The 22,411-nt window shown below is 28.3% G+C and overlaps 1 protein-coding gene across 2 annotated transcripts; it reads left to right on the top strand.

The window, feature by feature from the left end:
- The first annotated feature begins 3,817 nt into the window (after positions 1-3,817).
- Zip99c (Zinc transporter Zip99C) lies at positions 3,818-22,092 on the top strand. 2 transcript variants are annotated; one of them, XM_083081968.1, is made up of 5 exons: positions 3,818-5,016; positions 17,288-17,398; positions 18,454-18,698; positions 18,789-19,380; positions 19,977-22,092. In XM_083081968.1, the coding sequence occupies exons 1-5, from the start codon at positions 4,788-4,790 to the stop codon at positions 20,144-20,146; spliced, it is 1,347 nt and encodes a 448-aa protein (XP_082938094.1). In that variant the 5' UTR covers positions 3,818-4,787; the 3' UTR covers positions 20,147-22,092. The 2 variants fall into 2 exon arrangements, with proteins under 2 accessions (XP_082938094.1, XP_082938095.1); XM_083081969.1 differs by lacking the exon at positions 3,818-5,016 and adding an exon at positions 13,790-13,812.
- Positions 22,093-22,411: the final 319 nt, after the last annotated feature.

The following is a 22,411-nucleotide window of genomic DNA, read 5'->3' as shown; positions in this document are numbered from 1 at the left end:
CAGAGGAGAAAAATTGCAACTAAAATAATCCTGTGTTTTTCTGTCTCTCTTTCTCTCTCTCTTTCGTAGCTTTCTGAAAATAGACGCTGGAGTGCTCCGCGAGCATAAGCATTTCGTGCGGACGAATCATTCGAGCGAAGAGGCGGTATATCTTTTATATGTTACGGTCTGTTAAACTTGAGAGAAAGTCTTACGTACTTTTACATCATAGAAATAAGATAATGCCAGTCGCACAAATCTGTTCCTTTTGTTCATAAGCATGCTGCCAAATTTTGTTCATAACTTTAGCCAGAAACTGATTAATTTTATATCATACACATGAACTTAAATATACGTAATTATATTATTGAATATATTTTATAATAGGGGCGTTATTTCTTCAATTTTCTTAAAAGTATGAAAAATAAATATAATAGAAAAAATCAAAAGTTTTATTGAAACCGAAAAACTTGGTAAATTTAATATTTTTCATTATATATAAATATATTTTATCAAGTAAAATCAAGTTAGGATGCCTACTACTTAACAATTTATTGCGACTCCGTAAAATATTTCTTCTCTTATAAAACCTGAAAGCTGCCAAAGATGTAATTGATACATACTGATGATTCATACAGTGTATACAGTTCGCAGTTATTTTATAAGATGAAAGACATGATTTTCTCTCTTCTGTTTTCTTTCTGTCTGTCAAATTTGTAATACAACTTAAAAACTATAATTTATCTTTTTTTATATTCATAATTTTCAGTTATTTTTTAAATATTTTTATGTAAATCTATTGAGGCATTGTGTTTAATTTTTAATTTTCCACATGCTATTCCATCAAAATAAAAAAAAATTTCATGAAAAATATATTTAGATAATTATTTTTACTTCGTAAGTTTCAGAAAATTTTTTTTCTCTCAGACATTGATGAGATTCGTGCGGCTATCAAGCATTCGACGTTATCAATGGCAACTTCCTCGTTGAGGTCCAAATGAAAACCCTTGGCATCCTGCCGTCTACAACGTGATTAATTAAAGTCGCACTAAACAAGATGTATCAAGATATGCAATTTTTATACTGATGTCATGATTTAACATATCGAAAATATATTGTGCCAGTAATTTCTATTATCAACTATAAATCTCATAAAATCCAACGAAATAATCAAAAATATTTTATATCTTTATATATAAGTAAATAAAAGAGATATTTTGATTTTCCCCGTCTCTTGCAGGATATTTGATTTCCAAATCATTCATGAATAATTAACGTCATACGTAAAAATAGTTTAATTCCAAATTCTCGCAGCTGTAGCCTTGAAAATAGAAAGTTAAGATTCCTTATTATAATGTATGCTTTAGACAAGTGTATTAATATTAATCAATCTCATTGTAATAAACGCGAGAATATACATGTGTTTAATACATGTATTTATTAAAATTAATATTTCGCTGTACATTTGTAATGGTTTTTTAAATTTTCTTCACATAGTTAACTATCTATAAACATTTGATACAAATAATAAACCATCTATTGTAAGATTTCACAACAAAAGAATTGTTCATGTAGAAATTTATGTATCGAATTATCGATCACACAAGCGTTCGGTATCTTTCATTATCTTTTCTGTGAAATATACACTGAGGAAGTTTTACTCGTGTACTTGAACAATAAGGTGTTACATAAATCTCAGTGTTTTCGAATTAATGAATTGGAAAACCGATAAACATTATACCGGATGTATGATTTATACCGTAGTCATTTGTAATGTCTGTTGACATGACTTGGTGATTGTCCACAGAATAACATCTAATTATTGGCACGCGTTTGATTGTGAATTTAATAAATTAATAATTTTATAATGAATTATATACTTATATACTTTATATATTAATTATATCTTCTCTTTTCATCTGCGAATAACAAATAATAGACGCAAAATAGTAAAGATATAAGCTTACTAAATTGTAAAAATAGCGATTATCTATTATATAGCTATTATCGCGCGCGAGGAGAAAGTGATAACTCGTAATAATTTTATAACTTTAAATTAAAAAAATCGATCGAAGATTACTTAGATAAACCTATGTCAACATGCTTAATAGATTAGATGTGAATATATAAAAAAGATATATTCTTTTTAGATTGTCATCATCTGTAGAGTGAAATTTGATTATGAATTGAGATATATAATATGTATTATCAGAATTTTTCAAAAAAATTCTCACAGAAAATTTGTAAATAAATATACCATTTTTCACTATTTTATTACATATTTCTTCCAATATTTCTTAAAACTAATAGATTATGTGAGGATAAATTATATTTTACTATATATTTGTATATATAATTAATGTAATTTATCATGTTGGTATAATAATCACAAAAAATAATGAATTTTCCGTTTATTATTACATAAGCAACATACACATTCTCATTATTTTTATATACAAATGTCCACTTAAAAAGTTGAGTTAATCAGAGAATATCAATTCATCTACGACTTACTTATTAATTGTTATCAATAAGTCATGTTCGACAATTTTTAATTGCTTGTACTCGGTGCGATTCTTTTCAAGCATATTTCAAGTATTTTTTAGAACATATTATACAACACAATTCTTATATTATTTCTTAATTAGAATTTCTCTGAATGATCAAAAGTTTCAGTTATTTTTTGCAGTATTTCATATTCAAAAATCTATCTTGAATAATAATAAATATTAATTATATATATATATTAAATATATAATATTATAAAGATTAAATATACACATACAGGGTGCATACAACTTCAATTATTTCAATACATAGTCAACATAATAATTCTCGCGATTTGGAATTGTGCGAATATAACATTATCTAACTGATAACCATCGTAAAATATTCATGCTAGACTTTTCTTACACCGACTTTTTGACATGGACTTTTTACAGAGTTTGTATCTTGATAAACGTTGTCTCTTGAGAATTGAATAGACCAGTAAAGTTCACGTCGAACGAACAAATTTCAAAATAAATAAAATGTTGAAATACACGATATTGTTTTTGTTTTCCTTCTTTCTTTTGTCCTCTTGTCTTTGTTTACGCTTGAGATACAAGCGTTTTGACAAAGTTCAGAGCTCCCTGTATGTGTATATTTAACAATCATTATAATATTATATATTTAAGATATATATATATAATTATAATACTATAATCAATATCGTGCAATATATGCGAACGATAGATTCCTATTTTTATTCAGACGATTGCACGGTTACAATAGATATAAATAAAATATAATAATATAGAATTTTTTAATTTCAATATATTGTAATCCCCTGTATCTTCTAGACACAGAGTACACATCGTATTATCTGACATATGTCGCGTGTACGAGATAACACGAGTTATTGTTTTCCGCGTTTTAGAATCATGAGAGAAGCATCGCACATTATCTACGACTAATCGCTATCAAATAAATTTATCATTTATCGGCAGATAATAGATAATCGATTATCGCAGATATAGGATATATCTGACCGCGGATATAGGATATATAGGACCGCAAACGAGAAATAATGCAAATGTACGAAAAATATGCTCATTGTCAGAGGGACGTGAGACACGCGCGTTCTTCGTGTCCAAGATGGTATCAAAATTTCGAAAAAAATTATCTTTGTGTGAAACCGTGATTCAATCGTCTTTCCGTGCGTTTCTAAAGATAGAAACAAACGGAGAGCGCTACAGTGTATTTAAATTTGAGATCGACCTTGAGGAATCGTACCTTGAGAAACACATATCTCCATTCGAAAAGTAGCAACTTATCGACTTCGAACGAAAGGTCGATAGATCGATCTTTACGTACGATAGATCACGCTTCTTTATTTTATCGTTCTTTGTAACTGACATCTTATCACGCTACTCCGTCTTTTAGTTCCCTCTTTGTGCGTTCATCGGTTCGTCTCGTTCAAGCGCGCGCTGATCTCTCGGTCCGTTTCGTTCTTGCGCATGCGCGAGCGTGGTTATAAGGGGACCGCTTACGGCGCAGCGCGCGTCAGTCGTTGAGTTATCGCGGTAGGGGAGGCATCGTCGATAGTATTTCACGTGACAAGGAGCAGAGTACGAAACGAACGTTTTTACGAGTTAATCGAGTACGGAAGTAGATAAACGGAGAGGACGCACGCATCGTGCGTCCCCGAGATCGCTGTCATCACGCGTTAATCGCCACGGCGTTGACGGTGGCTTTGTGTCGACCAAGCGCTATGAAATAACGACGGTCCGTAGCAATTCGACGAGGCGGCGGGTAGCAGCGGCGTCCCGATTGCAAGCGTCCGTGCTCAGTCCTCAGTGTAGGCTAGCCGGTCGCTCGGCGATCGTTTTTACGATTTTTCCAAGCTTCTCATCGTCAGGACCACGATTTTTCACGTCGTCGTCGCGCGGACGGATCTACAACGCAGAGACGTATGTACATATAGGCACATATGACGAGGGCATCGCGCCAAAATCTCTCTCTATATCATAATCTGGACTACGACGCGCGTCATCGTTAGCGATAAACGTCTTCCTCGATACAGCACGACTCGGTATAAGCCTTTTTATAACGGCTTCCCGTTCGTCGTGGTGAGGTTAGCTCCGGAAAGAGCGGCGATACGATTCGATCACCGGCTTTGCAGCACTTGTTAACGCATAGTTTTCAAGGTCGATTCACGAGGAACGTCGAGTCTCGAGGTCGTCTTAACGTCGATTTCGCGTTCCTGCTCGCGTTAACACGAGGATCTTGACCGAAAGAGAGAAAGAGAGGAACACGCAACAACAAACATGGCTGCTGCGTCATACGCGTGCTCTCCCAACTGCACGGAGGCGGGATTTTTTCCGTATAACATTCTCGGAGGAACGGACGCGTGGTCTTCATGGCATGAGATGGTCGGATATTTCTCCTACAATCCGTGGATATTCTCTTTATTGGGTAGCACCGTGGTCGGCCTCACCGGCATTTTCCCCTTGTGGCTCATCCCCATTCAGGATGGCGTCGATCTTAAAGCAGATGGTAAGTAGTATGGGTCGCTTTTATATGCGCGCACAGCGTAGATATTCGTTGCGTCACATATCTACAGGTGACATGATATATGAGAGACTCATTATCTAATCTCCATTACGTGTCATTAGCTTAAATTTGTGTAAAATTTTGATGAAATTTCGACGAATAATTTTTTTTCTATAAATTAATTTTTTTGTATAATTCAACTCTCCCATAATTAATCCTTTTTATATAACTCAATTAAATCTATTGACAAATTTTTGAAAAATTAAATGTCAGATATGATTTTCAGGCTGTATAATAAATAAATTTTTTTTCTATTCTTTTTATGTCTCTCCAGTAATTTAATATAACTATTTTCACCTGTAATCTCAATTTAATTTCTATTTTTGTCACTTATTGCGTAACTGGCGTTTTGTAAAGGTGATAACTATAATTCTTAAATAAATTATCAGTGTATTTTTGATAACACACATCATGAACTTTTTCGCACATCGTAAATTGACTCATGAAAGTAAACAAGTGATAGAAAGAATTGAATAATTATTAGGTTTTCAGGTCAAAAACAAAAGTTAAAAGCAAAGTACTGTATAGCGATTATATGTTAATGATTAAATATAACAATCATTAGTAAGCCTCGATTAATCGATATCTGTTTATCTTATCAGAAAATGACATACAGTGTCTTTACTTTTTAAGTAAAAATTTATATATTTTTTTTAAAACGTAAAAACATGAATCACAATTTCGAAATAATACGCACAAAATTGTATATATGAAAAGCTGCACAGGATTGCACAAAAGGCCATTGCATTACATAGCGTAATTATCATTTATTTACATTTAATTACGTGACGTAGGATAGTACATTTAAACTGTAATGTCATTCTTATTTTTCCGAGTATTCCAGAAATCGCGGAATAACAGGATAATCCTACATTACGAATAATTTAACATACGATAAATTCGACGAAGATTATCGCAATTTGATTCCATATATATAGATTACTACACAATAAATCATTGTACCATATTGCAAATAACGTGATGATATTACAAAACTCACAATTGGATTTATTCCAATAAATTCCACTAATTGAGCTTATTCTATTATGGTCCAATTATATAGCAGAGAATAGGTCCTTAAGCGTAAAGTTATATGAGAATACCTACAAAAGCAGGAGTTCTTAAACTTCTTGAGTCGTCCTTTCATATCTTAATATAATTTAATATAATTTAAATGGAGTGAATAAGCGATAAGCGAATGTAATGAATTATAATTGTCCTCAATTGTCAATAGGCAGAAAATGATTACTTCCCAGCGTATCTGATAATAAATTTTTTTTCTAAACGCAAAAATTTATATAACTTGTAATTCGATTTTCACTGAATTCTATGTATGATGGTTATATTTTCTCTAGACAATTTAATTTATAATTTCATGTTCCAATTCGTAACTTCTCTTCAATTCTATGTAATTAATCTTAATACACATGTAGACAAATATATAAAATTTACTATTGTCGCGCATAACAAAGATCTTTGTTATACGGAAGAATTATCATTTTTTCTTTGTCTATATTTCGCATCAGTCATTTAATACTGTTGCTGAAATGAGTATCGTTAATATTTGATTACCTTTGGTACAGAAGATATGTACGATCAAGTAATCTCAGAATGCACACAAAGCACATAGTTTTACATTTAAAGATTTGCGGTCGTCATTATTATAGCTGAATCAATAATAGTTCGCACAATTAGTGGAATTTATTGGAACAAACCCAATAAAAGCCATGAGGGAGGGTGAGAGAGAGAGAGAGAGAGAGAGAACAAATTATTCGACTATAATTAATTTCTACGCGCATTTGCTGTTCATTTGTGTATTTCCATAATAAAGCTTAATGATATTGGATTCGATTGTTTTAATATTTCCCGTGGAATATAATATAATGAAGTAATAAATTCGTCGTTACTCGACTTATTACAAATCTCTTTTATTGCAAAAATCAATTATTGATCAACATAAACATTTTATCGTCATTAAAGACGAATTATTGCAGTTTCCTTAACGTCAATGATGATTAAAATGATTATAATAATTAAAGTAATTAAAGTAATTATTATAAATGAAATTTTTCGCGGAATGAGAAATGTTTTTTGCGAGAAAAAATTCTATAAATATAAATTAAGAATGATATAATATATTTAAATATGCCGCTCGCGTAAAACGCGCGTAATATTTATATTATGTTATTATAAATTACATAAATAATGTATCTCCTATACATGTTTTTTATATATTAACTATTTCATAAATAATCAGTATATAAAGCATATTACTATACAGGGTCTTAATAAGTGCGAAAAATTTTAGGAGATGATTCTTTGGCAAAAATTAAGGGGGATTTTTTTATATAAACATATACTCCTACATCCTTCCTTGTGGAGTTACATTCCTCCAAAAATCGAGGTAAAAATTAGGTTCTTATTTTTTTCTCAAATTTGGAGCAAGTTAAAGAAATGAAATTAGGTGGATATTTTCTACTAGTAAAAAGGTTATTTATTAATATTTTTTTCAGTCTCCTGTAATGTTATAAGGAGATGAAACTAGCAATCCCTATTCAATTTTTTATTAGAACTTTTTAATGTTTATATGAAAAATGCCCCTTAATTTTCAACAAAGAATCATTTCCTAAAATTTTTTGCACTTATTAAGAAACACCTTGTATATATGAGAAGTTATATATATATTCTATACTTTATAATATGCGTTAATTATATAATGATAATACTTTATAATATGCAATTATTTCGCACTAGCAAGATACAGATTTTCGTAAAATAAATAATTTAGTTATAGATTATATACAAATTATTAGATAACTGTTAATTCGTATAAATAAAATAATTATTTGATTACAAAATCTTACAAACCTATTTAATTTGTTTGAATAAGAAGAGTTATATATATAAGCTTAAAAAATATAAAACTTAAATACTTTATTTAGTTGTATTATTTAGTTGTATATTTTACGCAGTTAAATATCACGCGACAGAAAGTTGCATATGCATTTGGTTAAAAACAGATCGCCATGTATATATAGACATTTAACTGCGCACGAAATAATTGAACAAATCGGTTATCAATACATAAAACTAAAGCGTATAGTTTTCTTCACTGAAGAATCGCGAAATGACAGAAAACATCTGATGAATATAATACAGTATCTAATTATACAGGGCGTTTTTCAGCAAGTGACACAGAGGACACAATGTAACACATTTCATCCTTGTTTCCATTCGGCAACCAACAAAGATGAAGTGATACACTGTGTCCTCTGTGTCGCTTGCTGAAAAACGCCCATATTTATTACGTTAAAATAATAAATGCTCGATATATTGATTAGAGAAGATTAACTTGATGAAATAAAGCATTTTTATATAATATAATATTATCATATTTGATGAAATAATTAACGAGTAGTGCAAACAATTATATTTTTATCTTGTTTCTGCACGTATACATATGTAATTACAATTTGATAATTTAATATAGTTTTTGCGAATTGCTCGAAAAATGTTGAAAGAAAGAAAATAATCTAAAATTGTCGGCAATACTTTACACAACAAGAGAATGGAATTCGAAGGTCACGGAACTTGTTTAGTACAGCATACGGAATGTTGAATGGAATCTCTGATCCAATTTTATATAAAATATTTCAACCTATCTTAGACTCTTGAAAAGAAAATTATTCTATTTTCCAATTTTTCATCACGTTTACATTGTGTACTTTTTATTCGTCACTGAAACGAATATGAATATTCAAAAAAATTGCGAACGCTTTATGCAGCATAAATGAATACGATATGTTGCATCATTTATGTTGCATAAATCTGTTTGCAGTGCATTTATTTGCATCTCTTGCTTTAAGCCTCAATCGTCGTTATATAATTTTATCGATGATTAGCAATTTTAATTACAGGTAAAATATTTTTAACATTTTGAAAATATTACGTCATTTTGGATATGTGCGTGCACATGTGTGTGTGTGTGTGTATGAAATTCAAAATATACGTTATTAATATTTGTATATTAATAAATATACAAATATTATCGTTTCGAAGATATTTTTCTGATTCTCTGTCATTGCTAAAATATCTTTGGCTATTTGTGAATCAATTAGAAATAATCACACAATCTGTTAGCTCTTTAGTATAAAATAGTTTGTTTTTCAAAGATAGAAAGTGGACTTTGGATATTTTTGAAGACTTGAGCCACGAAATCTAAATCAACGATTTAGATTTCAGTTTTTTCCATTGTATGTTTTAAGATAAAAATAGCTATAAAGTTTCGAAGCAATTGTCACATAAAGCTTTTTTACGGTTACAATCGCAGTTGAAAGTAAAAAAAGGGAACTATTCTGCAGTATAGATATTTATTATGCATAAGATTCTCTACAACACTATTTTTGAAAAAATGAAATATATAGATTTTAATCTTAATACTACACAACTCAATTGTATTTCAGGACCGGTGTTATATTCATAATTCGTTCTTATATTTGAGATCACTTTAGATCTTAGATTGTTTTAAAATTCCGTTCAGCCAATGAAATGGCCACATATTTTCAAACCTTGCTTAAGACAATCTTCAATATAAAAATATATTCAATCTAGATCTTAAATTGTTGTTTGGCTACATGTTATGTATAACAAAAATTTACAAAAATTGTACAATTGTAAAATATTACAAAAATTTATGTACATACTTAACATTACGACATCATGATGAATGCTCGTCTATCGATATGTAAATTAGTATAGTACTGTATTCACGAAACGTCTATCGCGCATATTCCGCCGCAAAATTCCATTCGTATCTATAGCGCTTTGCGAATTTTGTGAGCACGAATCTACAATAGTACCGATTGTGTGGAATCTCGATAGTGTCAGTGATGACTTTAATTATCTTTTGAATGGAATTACATTATGGATACAGCGATGCGGAACATTTATTGTATTCATTCGTTTTTATTTATTCTACTATTCTTTATGTCCATGCACAGAGATGTATATATTTATCATCTTTTTTCACAATCATGACAATAGATCGCTGCCACTATTCGCCGAGGTATATAAGTTGATTATACAACATGCTATCGTAAAGTGATATTAATTAGTTAGAATCCTTACTTTACATTATTAAAATCCGAATAAATAATTTTAATTAGCTACATAAACACATTTCAATGAATAAAACTAACAAATCGTAATTGTACATGCAAATGTACATGCCTTGCAGTTTCAGATATTACTCTCACTTTAGGAATAATAATGCAATTATTCGTTGGAACAATATACAGGGTGAGCCATTTTAATTAACGCACGCAATTATTTCGGAAACAAAGCATTTTAGAGAAAAATGTTTCAGACAAAAGTTTTATGGTTTCGAGGGGGCCATAAGATGGTATCATTGGTTTGACACTGAAGAGTCATTTGAAGGTCACGTGAAGGTCACTTCAATTTTTTTAAATGGAACACCCTCTATATTTTTGCACACTCTTGTAGCTTATCTCGAGAGCTTTCCAAAACACTATAATTAAGTACCTTTTCGTTAAGTACTTTTTGAGTTATGAGGCTTGAAATAATTTCTTAATTTACATAAACCGTAAAATATCTTGTAAAATATTCATTTTTCGATTATCTTACCTTAATACTTTTACGTACAAAATAATGAGAGGAATCAATTGGTCTAAAGAAAACACATAGTTGTTTTTAAGAAAAAATATGGAATTGTTAATTGCAAATTACATATTTTTTCTTCAAAACAACTATGTGTTTTCTTTACACCAATTGATTCCTCTCATTATTTTGTACGTAAAAGTATTAAGGTAAGATAATCGAAAAATGAATATTTTACAAGATATTTTACGGTTTATGTAAAATTAAGAAATTATTTCAAGCCTCATAACTCAAAAAGTACTTAACGAAAAGGTACTTAATTATAGTGTTTTGGAAAGCTCTCGAGATAAGCTATAAGAGTGTGCAAAAATATATAGGGTGTTCCATTTAAAAAAATTGAAGTGACCTTCACGTGACCTTCAAATGACTCTTCAGTGTCAAACCAATGATACCATCTTATGGCCCCCTCGAAACCATAAAACTTTTGTCTGAAACATTTTTCTCTAAAATGCTTTGTTTCCGAAATAATTGCGTGCGTTAATTAAAATGGCTCACCCTGTATATCTCTTTCTCTCACAACTTTCTCTATTATTTCGTATTTTCCGAATCAACAATGTGCTGATTTCAAGTTATACGGGTGAAATTAACGGTAAACGTTACGTCGCCGAACTTTAATAGCGTAAACTTTGTATAAATGTAGAAAGTTGTGAGAATTTAATCGTTTCCCAATGTACAAAAACTCATGTTACAACACTAACTTTTTCTATCGTCAATTTAACCACGTTTCGACAACAAAACTTGTATCAATCTGAAACATTGACTTTTTTTACAAAATATTTTATAAAATTTTCATCGAACTCTGCGTCTAAATTGTGAATTTTTTTTTGCATTTAAACTAATTTAGATCAATCAATCTGACGGATAAAGATTATGTAACAAGTAATATCGAAAAATATTGAACATTTTTGATGAATTAAACTAATAATTAAATATATTTTTAATTCAATAGAAATTTAATTGTTTTTTAAATATATTTACAAAATTATTGTGGAATTAAAAATTGAAACAAAAAAATATAATTAATAATTACTTATATTAATAATAATATATATTATATACTATTTAATAATGATCGATTTTGATTTTATCGAAAAGTATGTGCATAAAATTTAACATAAATCTTGTAAGAGAGGAACAATTTACATGTCATGTTCTTATATATACATATATCGCTCATAGAGTGTAGCAATCATGTGAGTGTTAAATTCAAGGCTATTATTCGGTATTAATCAATTCAAGTTATTATAAACGGAAAAATGCGTATTACGCTAAAATGGCGTGTTTTAAAAGTGATATCGTACAAAAATAATTACTTTGATCACGACATACTTTAATTTTTTTCGTTTTTATCTGACATGTAACGATTTTTCATGTGATATAATCCAATTCATAATTTAATGAAAAAATAAACGTCAAAATGATTTATATACTGTAGATTATATATATTATTAATAGTTATAATAATATTAATAGTATTAATATTAAAATAATTGATTATTTTTTGTATAACTTATGTGTGTGTGTTTTCACGTAATTGTAATTAAATTATTTTCGGAAAAATTTGGCTGCTCGATGCTATAACCATTTTGATAATCTCTTTCCAATCAAATCTTTATTGTCATATCCGCGACGATTGATGATATTTATAGAAAAAAATATCGAAACTTATTACTAATTATGATATAAATTTCTAAATTTTATTTCAAAATCACTTAGTTCAGTATTTTTTTCGTAATTTTTATTATAACTGATTTATATCAGTATAAAAAATACAATAAAAATAATTAAATATATTTTTATAAGATTTTATTTTATTATAATTACTCTATATTTGAAATAGAAAATTCAAAATAGAAAAAAATTCAAATTTGGAAAAAAGTTAAGTTTTCTAAGCATCTATACCTCTCGTTTGCCTGAAAATCAATAAGTTTGCAACAATGCTCGCGTGACTACCAGAGCTGAATATTGGCATTATTAAATCTTTAAAAAACGTGCAATCACATTCTACTATATTTTATTGCTATTCTACTATAGTGTATAATAAATCATAGCATGTGAAGCGTTTAATACAATAAATATAACTCTGATTGTACTAGTTTTTGAATTATATTAGCATGCTTCGTTTAATGAATATTCTGCAACATAAATATAATTTATGGAATGAGCTGTTGTTTTAGACGCTTTGGGAAACGCGTCAACATATTGCAGTCATATAAATAGTCATACAATTGTCATATCTGTATTCTCATGAGATAACAAGCATCGCTTCGGAGAATTCTTGGCAATATAGCCTATGAAATTACTATAGTATAAGAGGATAAAATAATCAAGATCGATATCAGAATCAGTACCTGAACAATAGTTTCGAAAAAAAGTTAAATATTAAAGTCTAAATATTAAATACTTAATTCCCTTGAGATCTTCATTAATTATATATAATGCTTTAATTCTCTTAACATTAATGATTATCTCGCTAGTGAAAAAAATTTCGTTTTATATTAAGAATTTTACATCAATTAATTTATAAATCGCACACATATGTCTCAACATTGCATAATTGATCTTTATAAGTTACTAAAGTTACATATTAATTTCCAAATTAAGTTTCGAGATAATTTAAGCGTTGCATCTAATTAAGCATTGCATTTTATTCCTATTGGTATGTATGTGAATAAAAAATCACAAAAAATTAAATTTATACATTGGAGAAGAATTATTGTTGATGATGTACGTTTTCTTTGAGACACCCGGTAAAGAGTAAAGTCGTAATACTCCTCGTCGCATAGTTGCGCTGTGATGCATTTTATTCTTCCGAAGTCCAGAAAAAAATCGCCATTACGACTCACTGTCATGATCTTTTAACGTGTTTTATCACCTTCTCGACAACGTTGGAATTGTTGCGCATGTCTATTGTATAGTCTCGCAGGGATAATATATTTATTTATCAGTCACGTGTCGCGATGCATACGTGTCTGATGCTTACTAGTGTCCGTGCAATTGGGAAAAACCTACATATAAATGAATCGAATGTGCATGATCGATGATAGTGCATGATCTGTTGATGTAAAAAATAAGTTCGCATAATTCGCGCTGTAAAATAATTGCGTAAAATGTCAATATTTTACGTAAATCTTGCAAAGGAAAACAATTTGACAATTGATAATTACCATATTATAAAATAAATCTACACATGATAATTCTCAAGGATGAGAAAATATATCTTTATTTTATAAATTTCAATTGAAAACTTAATTTGACATTTTTTTAAATAACGTGAAGTGTCTGTGATTTATCAAATTAATTTATGCTTTATTTTAGAATAGAATAGGGAATAACGTTTTAAATCTCACTGATTTTAAATAATCGAGAAATGAGATTCTTATGGATGTTATATAAGTTTATTCTTTCAATTTAAGACTCAGTATTCCAACAAGTCGTGATTATGCTTTGAAATTAATTGAAATTTTAATATCCGCCCATCACAAATTGTATTTACAAAATAAATCTCTTTTTATCTAAAAATTAATGATGTCTCTATTCTGCGGCTTTTAATATCCCGAGGCATAAAAACCTAATCAGTTACGTGATCTTTGCAATTGCTGGTCTAGTTCGATTGTGCAATAGAGTTATTATTCTGATAGCAGTACATCTTGTGAATTTGCAACGCGTACCGTATGTTGTTATTATACTAATTATAGATACGCTCATCTTCTCTTCATTGTATTTCTGTTATTACATTTTAAACGTTTCCAATTCTAGTTCTTTTCATTTTTAATTTGTAATTATAAAATTATACAAGATTGTTCTACATTTATTGATTTTATTTTATATTGTAATTTAAATTATTTAGCATTATATATAAATTATATATAAATAACGAATGGAGAAAATAAGTTTTGATATCATGAGGAAACTTTATATGTTAAAAGAGCTAAATTAATTGCACAAAGACTTCTAGGAAATGGATGATATAAATGCGTATAGCCAGATTCTGCTATGTATATAATTGCTATATATGAAATGTCTGACGTAATAACTTTTCAAATACATATAAATCACAGAAAAGAGCAAGATAAGCTTTCTTATCAGCAATTATCAACAATTTGAAACCGAAACTTAAAATTATTTATTAATTAGAAATATAATTAATGGAAATAATAATTAATCTAAAATTGAAATTTTTATATTTATTACGAGTTTTAGTATTTTTATGATCAAGTTCTTACATTTTCAAATAGATTTAAAAATTAAATTAAATACGGATATTTTAATGATAATAATATATAATATGATTTCCATGTTTTAGATATAAGCAGTCGTTTCTGATAATCTAATGTAAAAATGAGAATATTAGAATTTCTAAATTTCTCATCGAATCGATATATGTAGATGCCTTTTTTTAGACTTATTAGATTTTTATAGAAAAACATTTTTGAGCAATGATAATATAGTCGACTTACACTAGAATGCTTTATATAAAAAAATCTTCCAATTTATATATTGTAAATTTATATATTTATATCCATTTATACATTATATATTCTTATCATTATTAAAACAAATTAAATTTTTCGTCAGAAATGTGTTTGATAAGAAATATGTTTTATATATGTAATATTTTAAAAAATTGCTGATTGTTATATCTGAAAAGCAGAACTTGAAATCTTATTATCCAATTATCTTGTCTACCTGCACCGTCAGTATGATAAATATTCATTTTTCATCAACAATTGATTTTTTTTATTCCGGTTTTGTAACTAGACTAATTGACTTATTCTCTTTATTGAACTAATGCAATTTATACCTGATACGCTATAATAATAATAATAATAATAATAATGATAATGCTAATGCTATATTAAAAGTAGGTCGCAATATTGAAAGAATCATCGATTTATCGACAGGAATTTGTTACTGATTATAGAATATACTAATATCCCGAAAACCGAGCATATTCTTTTTGTATCATTTGAATTTTACGCAGCCAAATTGATGCCGATTATTAATTTCCTAGTAAGAATAAGAGCTAGTCAAAATTAATAACCGCATTCTCTGTTAAACGAGATTAATACGCAACGCAGTTTATGGAGAGTTATATAATTAAGATATTATTGAATAAATAAACATGTGTATATATGTGTATATAATTGTGTTAATTTTTATATAATGAAATTGAGATATATATTTAAAAAATTTTTGAAACTGAAACCACACATAAATACTCGTGTCTTCCATTACAACTTATAGCAGTTGAAAAAATATATCTTTAAATTAAACAAATCGCGACATTCTCATCATTCGAGATTGCAATTGGTGAATTTACCAGTCAAGAGAAGAGCGCGTTCGTGTTAGTCTAATTATGTCAAAATGAGATCAAGGCCCGCTTACATTACTTATATTTCTTTTCCTCTCTTTTTGCTGTGAATCATATGTTGACATCATAGCGGTTATCATCGGATGGCCTATTCTGCAATATCAACTACTGCTGTTACAGCAAGTATGAGCTGTAATCTATTAGTGATTGTTGAACGCGTTAAATATCACATTAAAAAAATTTATATTTTATGTTATTTTCTAGCATCAAATTTTTTTATTTATTATCATGAAAAATTAAATATAATAGTCGGCGTACATTATGCCTTTAACAATTATTATTAACCAAACTCTATGAATATTAATTAATATAGTCATTATATATTCCATATTCGACTAACATGCTTTAATTAACAATAATGTACATAATTAATTGACTTTTACCTTCAATATTACAATATTTATTTAAATAATATATCGCAAAAAAACAAGTATATCAGAAATCAAGATTTATTATCCGTTTTAGTTCAGATTTATAATAAAAGATCTGCCTATGGGAAAAAAATTCATTGTGCGAGTTTCTCACACATCATTTTTTATGCAAGTGCGTGCAAACATGAGATAAATGTGCGTGGGCACAATAATACAGAAATAAGTCAATTGTATATATATCGGTACGTTAGTTCCGTGACCCGCGTGCAGAAAAGCATAACATCCATATAGCTCATTTTATCGCATGAACAAACTTTGAACTTATCGTCGTCTGCCATGTGCGTCGTTTCCTACTCAACGATAAAACGCCAGTGAATGATTCATCGATTTATGTCTTCTATTTTATTGATTATATTGTGCAAATATATCATACACTTTTTACGGTTTTTTTTTGCTGTATAATTTTTTTCTTCTAATAATTACTTTATTGACTTCGTTAAAAATATTATCATTGTGCGCACAATGAGTGTCTGTTCACAATGTCTGTTCAATAATTTTTATCATATCTAACTTTAACTAAGTCAACGAAGAACTTATTCTCGAACGCTCGAGCTCTTTCAAAATGCAAAAAAATATTTCCTGCGTAGGTTATCTATATTTTTCTCTTCTACTAATGCATATATATGTCAAAAATAATAAGTCGCTGTAATTTCATAAATGTTTTAGCTATCTGAACGCTCGCTACGTAAAATGAATATGCTAAGCATTAATACTTTTATCTCTCTTTTTACAGAAAACTGCGGCACTTTAAAGATTCTTCTAAGCTTTGCCATGGGTGCATTATTAGGCGATGTTTTTCTACATCTTTTGCCGGAAGCATTTGAGAGTGAATTACAAACGAGAGGTATTATTTTATTTATAATATTTTATTTCTGGTATTTTCTATTACACAACTACTTAGATATATAAGTGGATTAATCTTATCTTATAAGAAAATTTTAATATATCACCAAAGTCACCTATTATTAAGATAAGATTGATTTTATCGTAAAAATAAAATAAATAATGATTACAGTAATAGATAAATATAATCGCGATACGCGAAAAATTATAGAAATCTTGATGTACTATGCAAGAGAAACAGACTTTATTAGTAAAAAATTTTATTAGTAAAAATTTCTACTTATTCATGCAATATTTAATTGCAACGACTAATAAATAGAACAGTATTTGTGTGAAATCAGTAACATTATCAGAAGGAAATACAATATTAATGAAAAAAAACTGAGTAACCTAGATTATTTAATGAATCTTATTGACATTTCTAACATTGCGAAATTTGATTTCCGATGGAATATATATAATGTATTCGATATTTCCCTATTATTTTTATATAGCGTGTACATATGTGCTGTGAATGCATTTCGTAATCTCCACGTTAGTAGAGTACGTCCCTGGTCTTCGAGGTCGAAAGAGCTTTATGAACGATTTAAGCGGCGGCTTCGAACTCTATTGTGCGTCAGTTGCAGATTTGAATTGCCAGCTGCGTCTATGTAAATTAAATGTCTTTCCGACTGAACCATGTTAGGAATTCGAAATGATCAATGGACTAGTAATGACCGTATAAATTGAATTGTTTTTGAATTGCAAATTTTCTAACTTTCATTTTATATTCGTTATGTCTATCGATGCTTTATTATAAAAAGACGTCAACAAATTGTATAATTCAAATTCATAAATATATTGACAAATCCTTAAATGATACATTAAAGAATACAACTTAAGTATATGCATAAGTTGTACTCTTTAAACATATATTTGATAAATAATATGGTAGATGAGATAAATTTTATGGATTACAACTCTTGATTTATTCGCAAATATCTCTATTCTTCTTATTCTTAGTTATCTTATCTTTCAGACATTTATAAAACGTTCCATGTTGACTTTTATTTACAGCCAGGAATAATCATTCATCCATGCCCGCTGGTCTGATGGTGTTGTCGGCCTTTTTGTTTTTCGTGATCATCGAAAAAGTCGCCGCAACTATAAATGAGAAAATGGCAATCATTCCAGAAAATCAGATTGATGAAACTCTAATTAATGATGTAAATAAAGAAAAAGAGATGGATAATAATAATTGTATTACGTTGAACACGAGGAAAAATGGTTTTGCAAAAAAATGCTTTAAAAATTCGGCCGAGGTAAATTTTTTGTTATATTACCTAAAACTAATGTATTATTTAAATTTATAATTGTGCACATAAAATGATTGAACACTCTCTGTTGAACAGATACAACTTGGACAGATACTTTTCCTGGAGAAACAATATGGCAAGGATATACAAACTCCAAATCATATTAAAGGTCCACGAAAGAATGGCTTTAAAGATGTTGATATTATGAAATCTTCATTGTCAAGTGAATGTCCTAATGATGGTCCATTAGTTGACGAAGCAAAGAGTTGCTTGAAGAAGCTTGCAAAGAGCAACGGTTTTGCAGCAACAATCTCACGTCCTAATCCTCCGCATGTAATTCCATCAAACAATATGCGTTTAATCGCATGGATAAAAAAACTTACATCGAACTTGTTCCGTAAATTTTTCAATCCTAAGGCCTTTCCTGGATACCTCAATCTTTTGATGAATTTTCTTGACAATTTTACTCACGGTTTATCTGTGGGTGGATCGTTCCTTATTTCCTTCCGCGTAGGTGTCCTCAGCACATTTACTATTTTGGTGCACGAAATACCTCATGAAGTTGGCGATTTTGCTATTTTGTTACGAAGCGGATTTAGCAGATGGGATGCTGCGCGGGCGCAGTTATTCACGGCCAGTGGTGGAATCGTTGGTGCTTTGGCTGCTGTCTCTTTTTCTGGTGGTTTAGGTAAATAATCGGATAAAATTTATAATATACAAGGCATGTAACTTAGTTTTGAAAATTTGATACTAAAAATATATATAGTTAAAATTATACATAGTTAATTATTTTTTTTCGTTACTTTGATTACAAATGTTTTGTCATTATTAACGTTGATTGAATTTATGAAAAAATGACATTTCATTTCTAACTTGTTTTTGTGTAGAATATCAAACTCTTGAAACAATATTTTTAGTACAGTATGTCATATATAGATGTGTATATATATATATATATATATATATATATATATATATATATATATATATATATATATATATGTATGTATGTATGTATGTATGTATGTATGTATGTATGTATGTATGTATGTATGTATGTATGTATGTATGTATGTATGTATGTATGTATGTATGTATGTATGTATGTATGTATGTATGTATGTATGTATGTATGTATGTGTGTATGTAAAAAATAAAATAAAAAACTTAGTTGTATATATATATATATATATATATGTATATTTTATGATATAAAATTTTTTATTTTTTTATTAAATAGAACTTAGAAATTATATATAGTGTATTTGGTCCTGTTTTTTTCAGAGCAAAGAACCAGTTGGATATTACCATTAACTGCAGGAGGGTTTATACATATTGGTCTGGTAACTATCTTGCCCGATTTATTAAAAGAAACAAATACAAAAGAATCATTGAAACAAATCAGTGCTTTACTTTTTGGGGTTATTGTTATGGCCGCATTGATGTTTGTTTAAGTGAAATATATATTAAATAATTTCATTAGAGGATTATAGTAAAGAGAAATTCTATTATGCTAGTATATACTGAGTACAATTTTACTGGACTTATATGTTTTGGTATATATCATCAGTACAGTACTCCAAAGTTGCCATAAAATTACTTATTGCTCAATGGAAATACAATTCGGGAAGGAAAACTAGCGACGATAAACGACTGACCAAACTCATGTATAGATAATCAGATTTAGCCTAGTTTATAATATTTTATCTCTGTTTTAAATATTTTATATCTTTCTGTTTGAAATATTTTTTCTCTAACACATTGAAATATTTATTATAAAGTCTGAAATGATCGTTAGTTTTCCGTTCTTGTATAATCTTTGAAAATAATAAGATTACAGTCACAGCTTAAATTTTTTTATGATTTACCGAAAATCTTAAACCTAATTTAACAATGATAGTGAAGCAAAATACTTTCTTACAATAAATAACATAGAGACATATAAAGTGTAATTTGTATATTATTTTGTTACAATTAGATTACTCCAATATTATCATGTTATTAATGACAAGATATTCGAAATTGTTATAAACTTCATTGTTATAATTTATGCATCAATATACATATTTTCTCATAAGAGCTGAGAGTAGTATTTCTAGCATGTCACAATGTAATTCATTTTTTCTGGGACACGACATTGTAATACTAATATAAAAATTAAATTTGAAGCCAGTATTGACGTATAATCACCTTGTTTTGAATAAATTTGAAAGCTAATGTTTGTTATCTGTTTGTGTATAAAGATATACAAGAATGCAATGAAAACTTCCTTAATGAAACTCCTCAATGTTATATACATGCATTTATAGCGCAGATACGAGATTAAAAGTATACTAGTGAATATACATTTAGTTCCTAAAGTAAATAATATATAATCAGATTTTTTTTTAAGAAATAACTAAAGATGATAAAAAAGAGAAAATATTCTATGTATTGTACAGAATTGGAGAATAGAATTTGTATGCATTCTGAGTTTATAATTAAACAAATTAAACAAATTTGGATAAAACATGAAATAACATTTGCGTACAAATTTTGTAAAATTTAAATTTAGATAGAACTTTTTGAGCATATTTGATAAAACTTCATAAGATCGCGTATAGAAATAGATTACATTTTGAATAAACTACTAATAATATATAATCATTGAAATAAATTGATCATATGCACACATAGATCAAATAAAATTATGTTCGTTTTATTTGCTTTAGTATCGACTCTTTATTATTATGTAATAATATTAATTATATATGGCATTAAATATTCATAAAGTATATATCATATATATTTTCATGTATCTATTCATAAATGAAAAAATTTGAAACTTTTAATATATATTCTATAGCGCATATTTATCGATATAATTATGAAAAATTATATTTTCTTTAAATACATGAACATGATAAGTATATATCTATAAAAAGATACTTACATGAAAGATACTAGTATGTATTTTTCACAGAGCTTCACCTTGTTATATATTCAAATAGTTAAAAAAAAAATCATATAATACGTAGATAATATATACTTATAGAAGATATAAACACTTTGTTATATTTCCAATTTATAAAGAATGGGACATTGAAAAGAAATCAACTTGTACTTTTCTCTTGTATCGTATTAGCCTCGTGTATCATGCACATTATCTATATTTTATGATGCACAAAGTAACGCGATCCTTGTACTTAACAATTAAAAGCAAGATATACTATTTTAAATGCATGATACAGGAGCGCTTTTTGCATCTGTAAATAGATATTCCCTATTCAGGGAAGGAACTAAAATTAACATCTTTTACGGAAATATTTTCTATGAATTATGATTATGTAAATAAAGAATTAATCATATGTAATCTCTAATCTGCTATGATTTGTAAATAAAAAGTATTATTCTGCGATGATCATATTTTACTTTTTTTTACATTAAATATATACTAGGGAATTGTGTTTTGGACAATTAAATACATTTTTATTTTGATACAAAATAATTTATTAAATAATTACTCTAAAACAGAAAACAACGATTGCATATACCTGCATAAACAATTGCACTTTTTACTAGCTGACAGCAAACAACTGAAGTCTTGCATATTATATGTAAGACAACATATATTTCAGTACAACATATACATATATATGTTGTACATTTTTTATACAATATATATTTCAGTCATTTTAAATGATAGCTCTTAATTGCTGGCAAAAAATATGAATTATATA

The sequence above is a fragment of the Camponotus vicinus genome, unplaced genomic scaffold (assembly GCF_025532165.1).
Source record: "Camponotus vicinus isolate PSW18456_S1 unplaced genomic scaffold, iyCamVici1.0 SCAF_11, whole genome shotgun sequence".
NCBI lineage: Eukaryota > Metazoa > Arthropoda > Insecta > Hymenoptera > Formicidae > Camponotus > Camponotus vicinus.
Note: the sequence above shows the minus strand (reverse complement) of the source record. Positions and strands in the feature narration are given on the sequence as shown.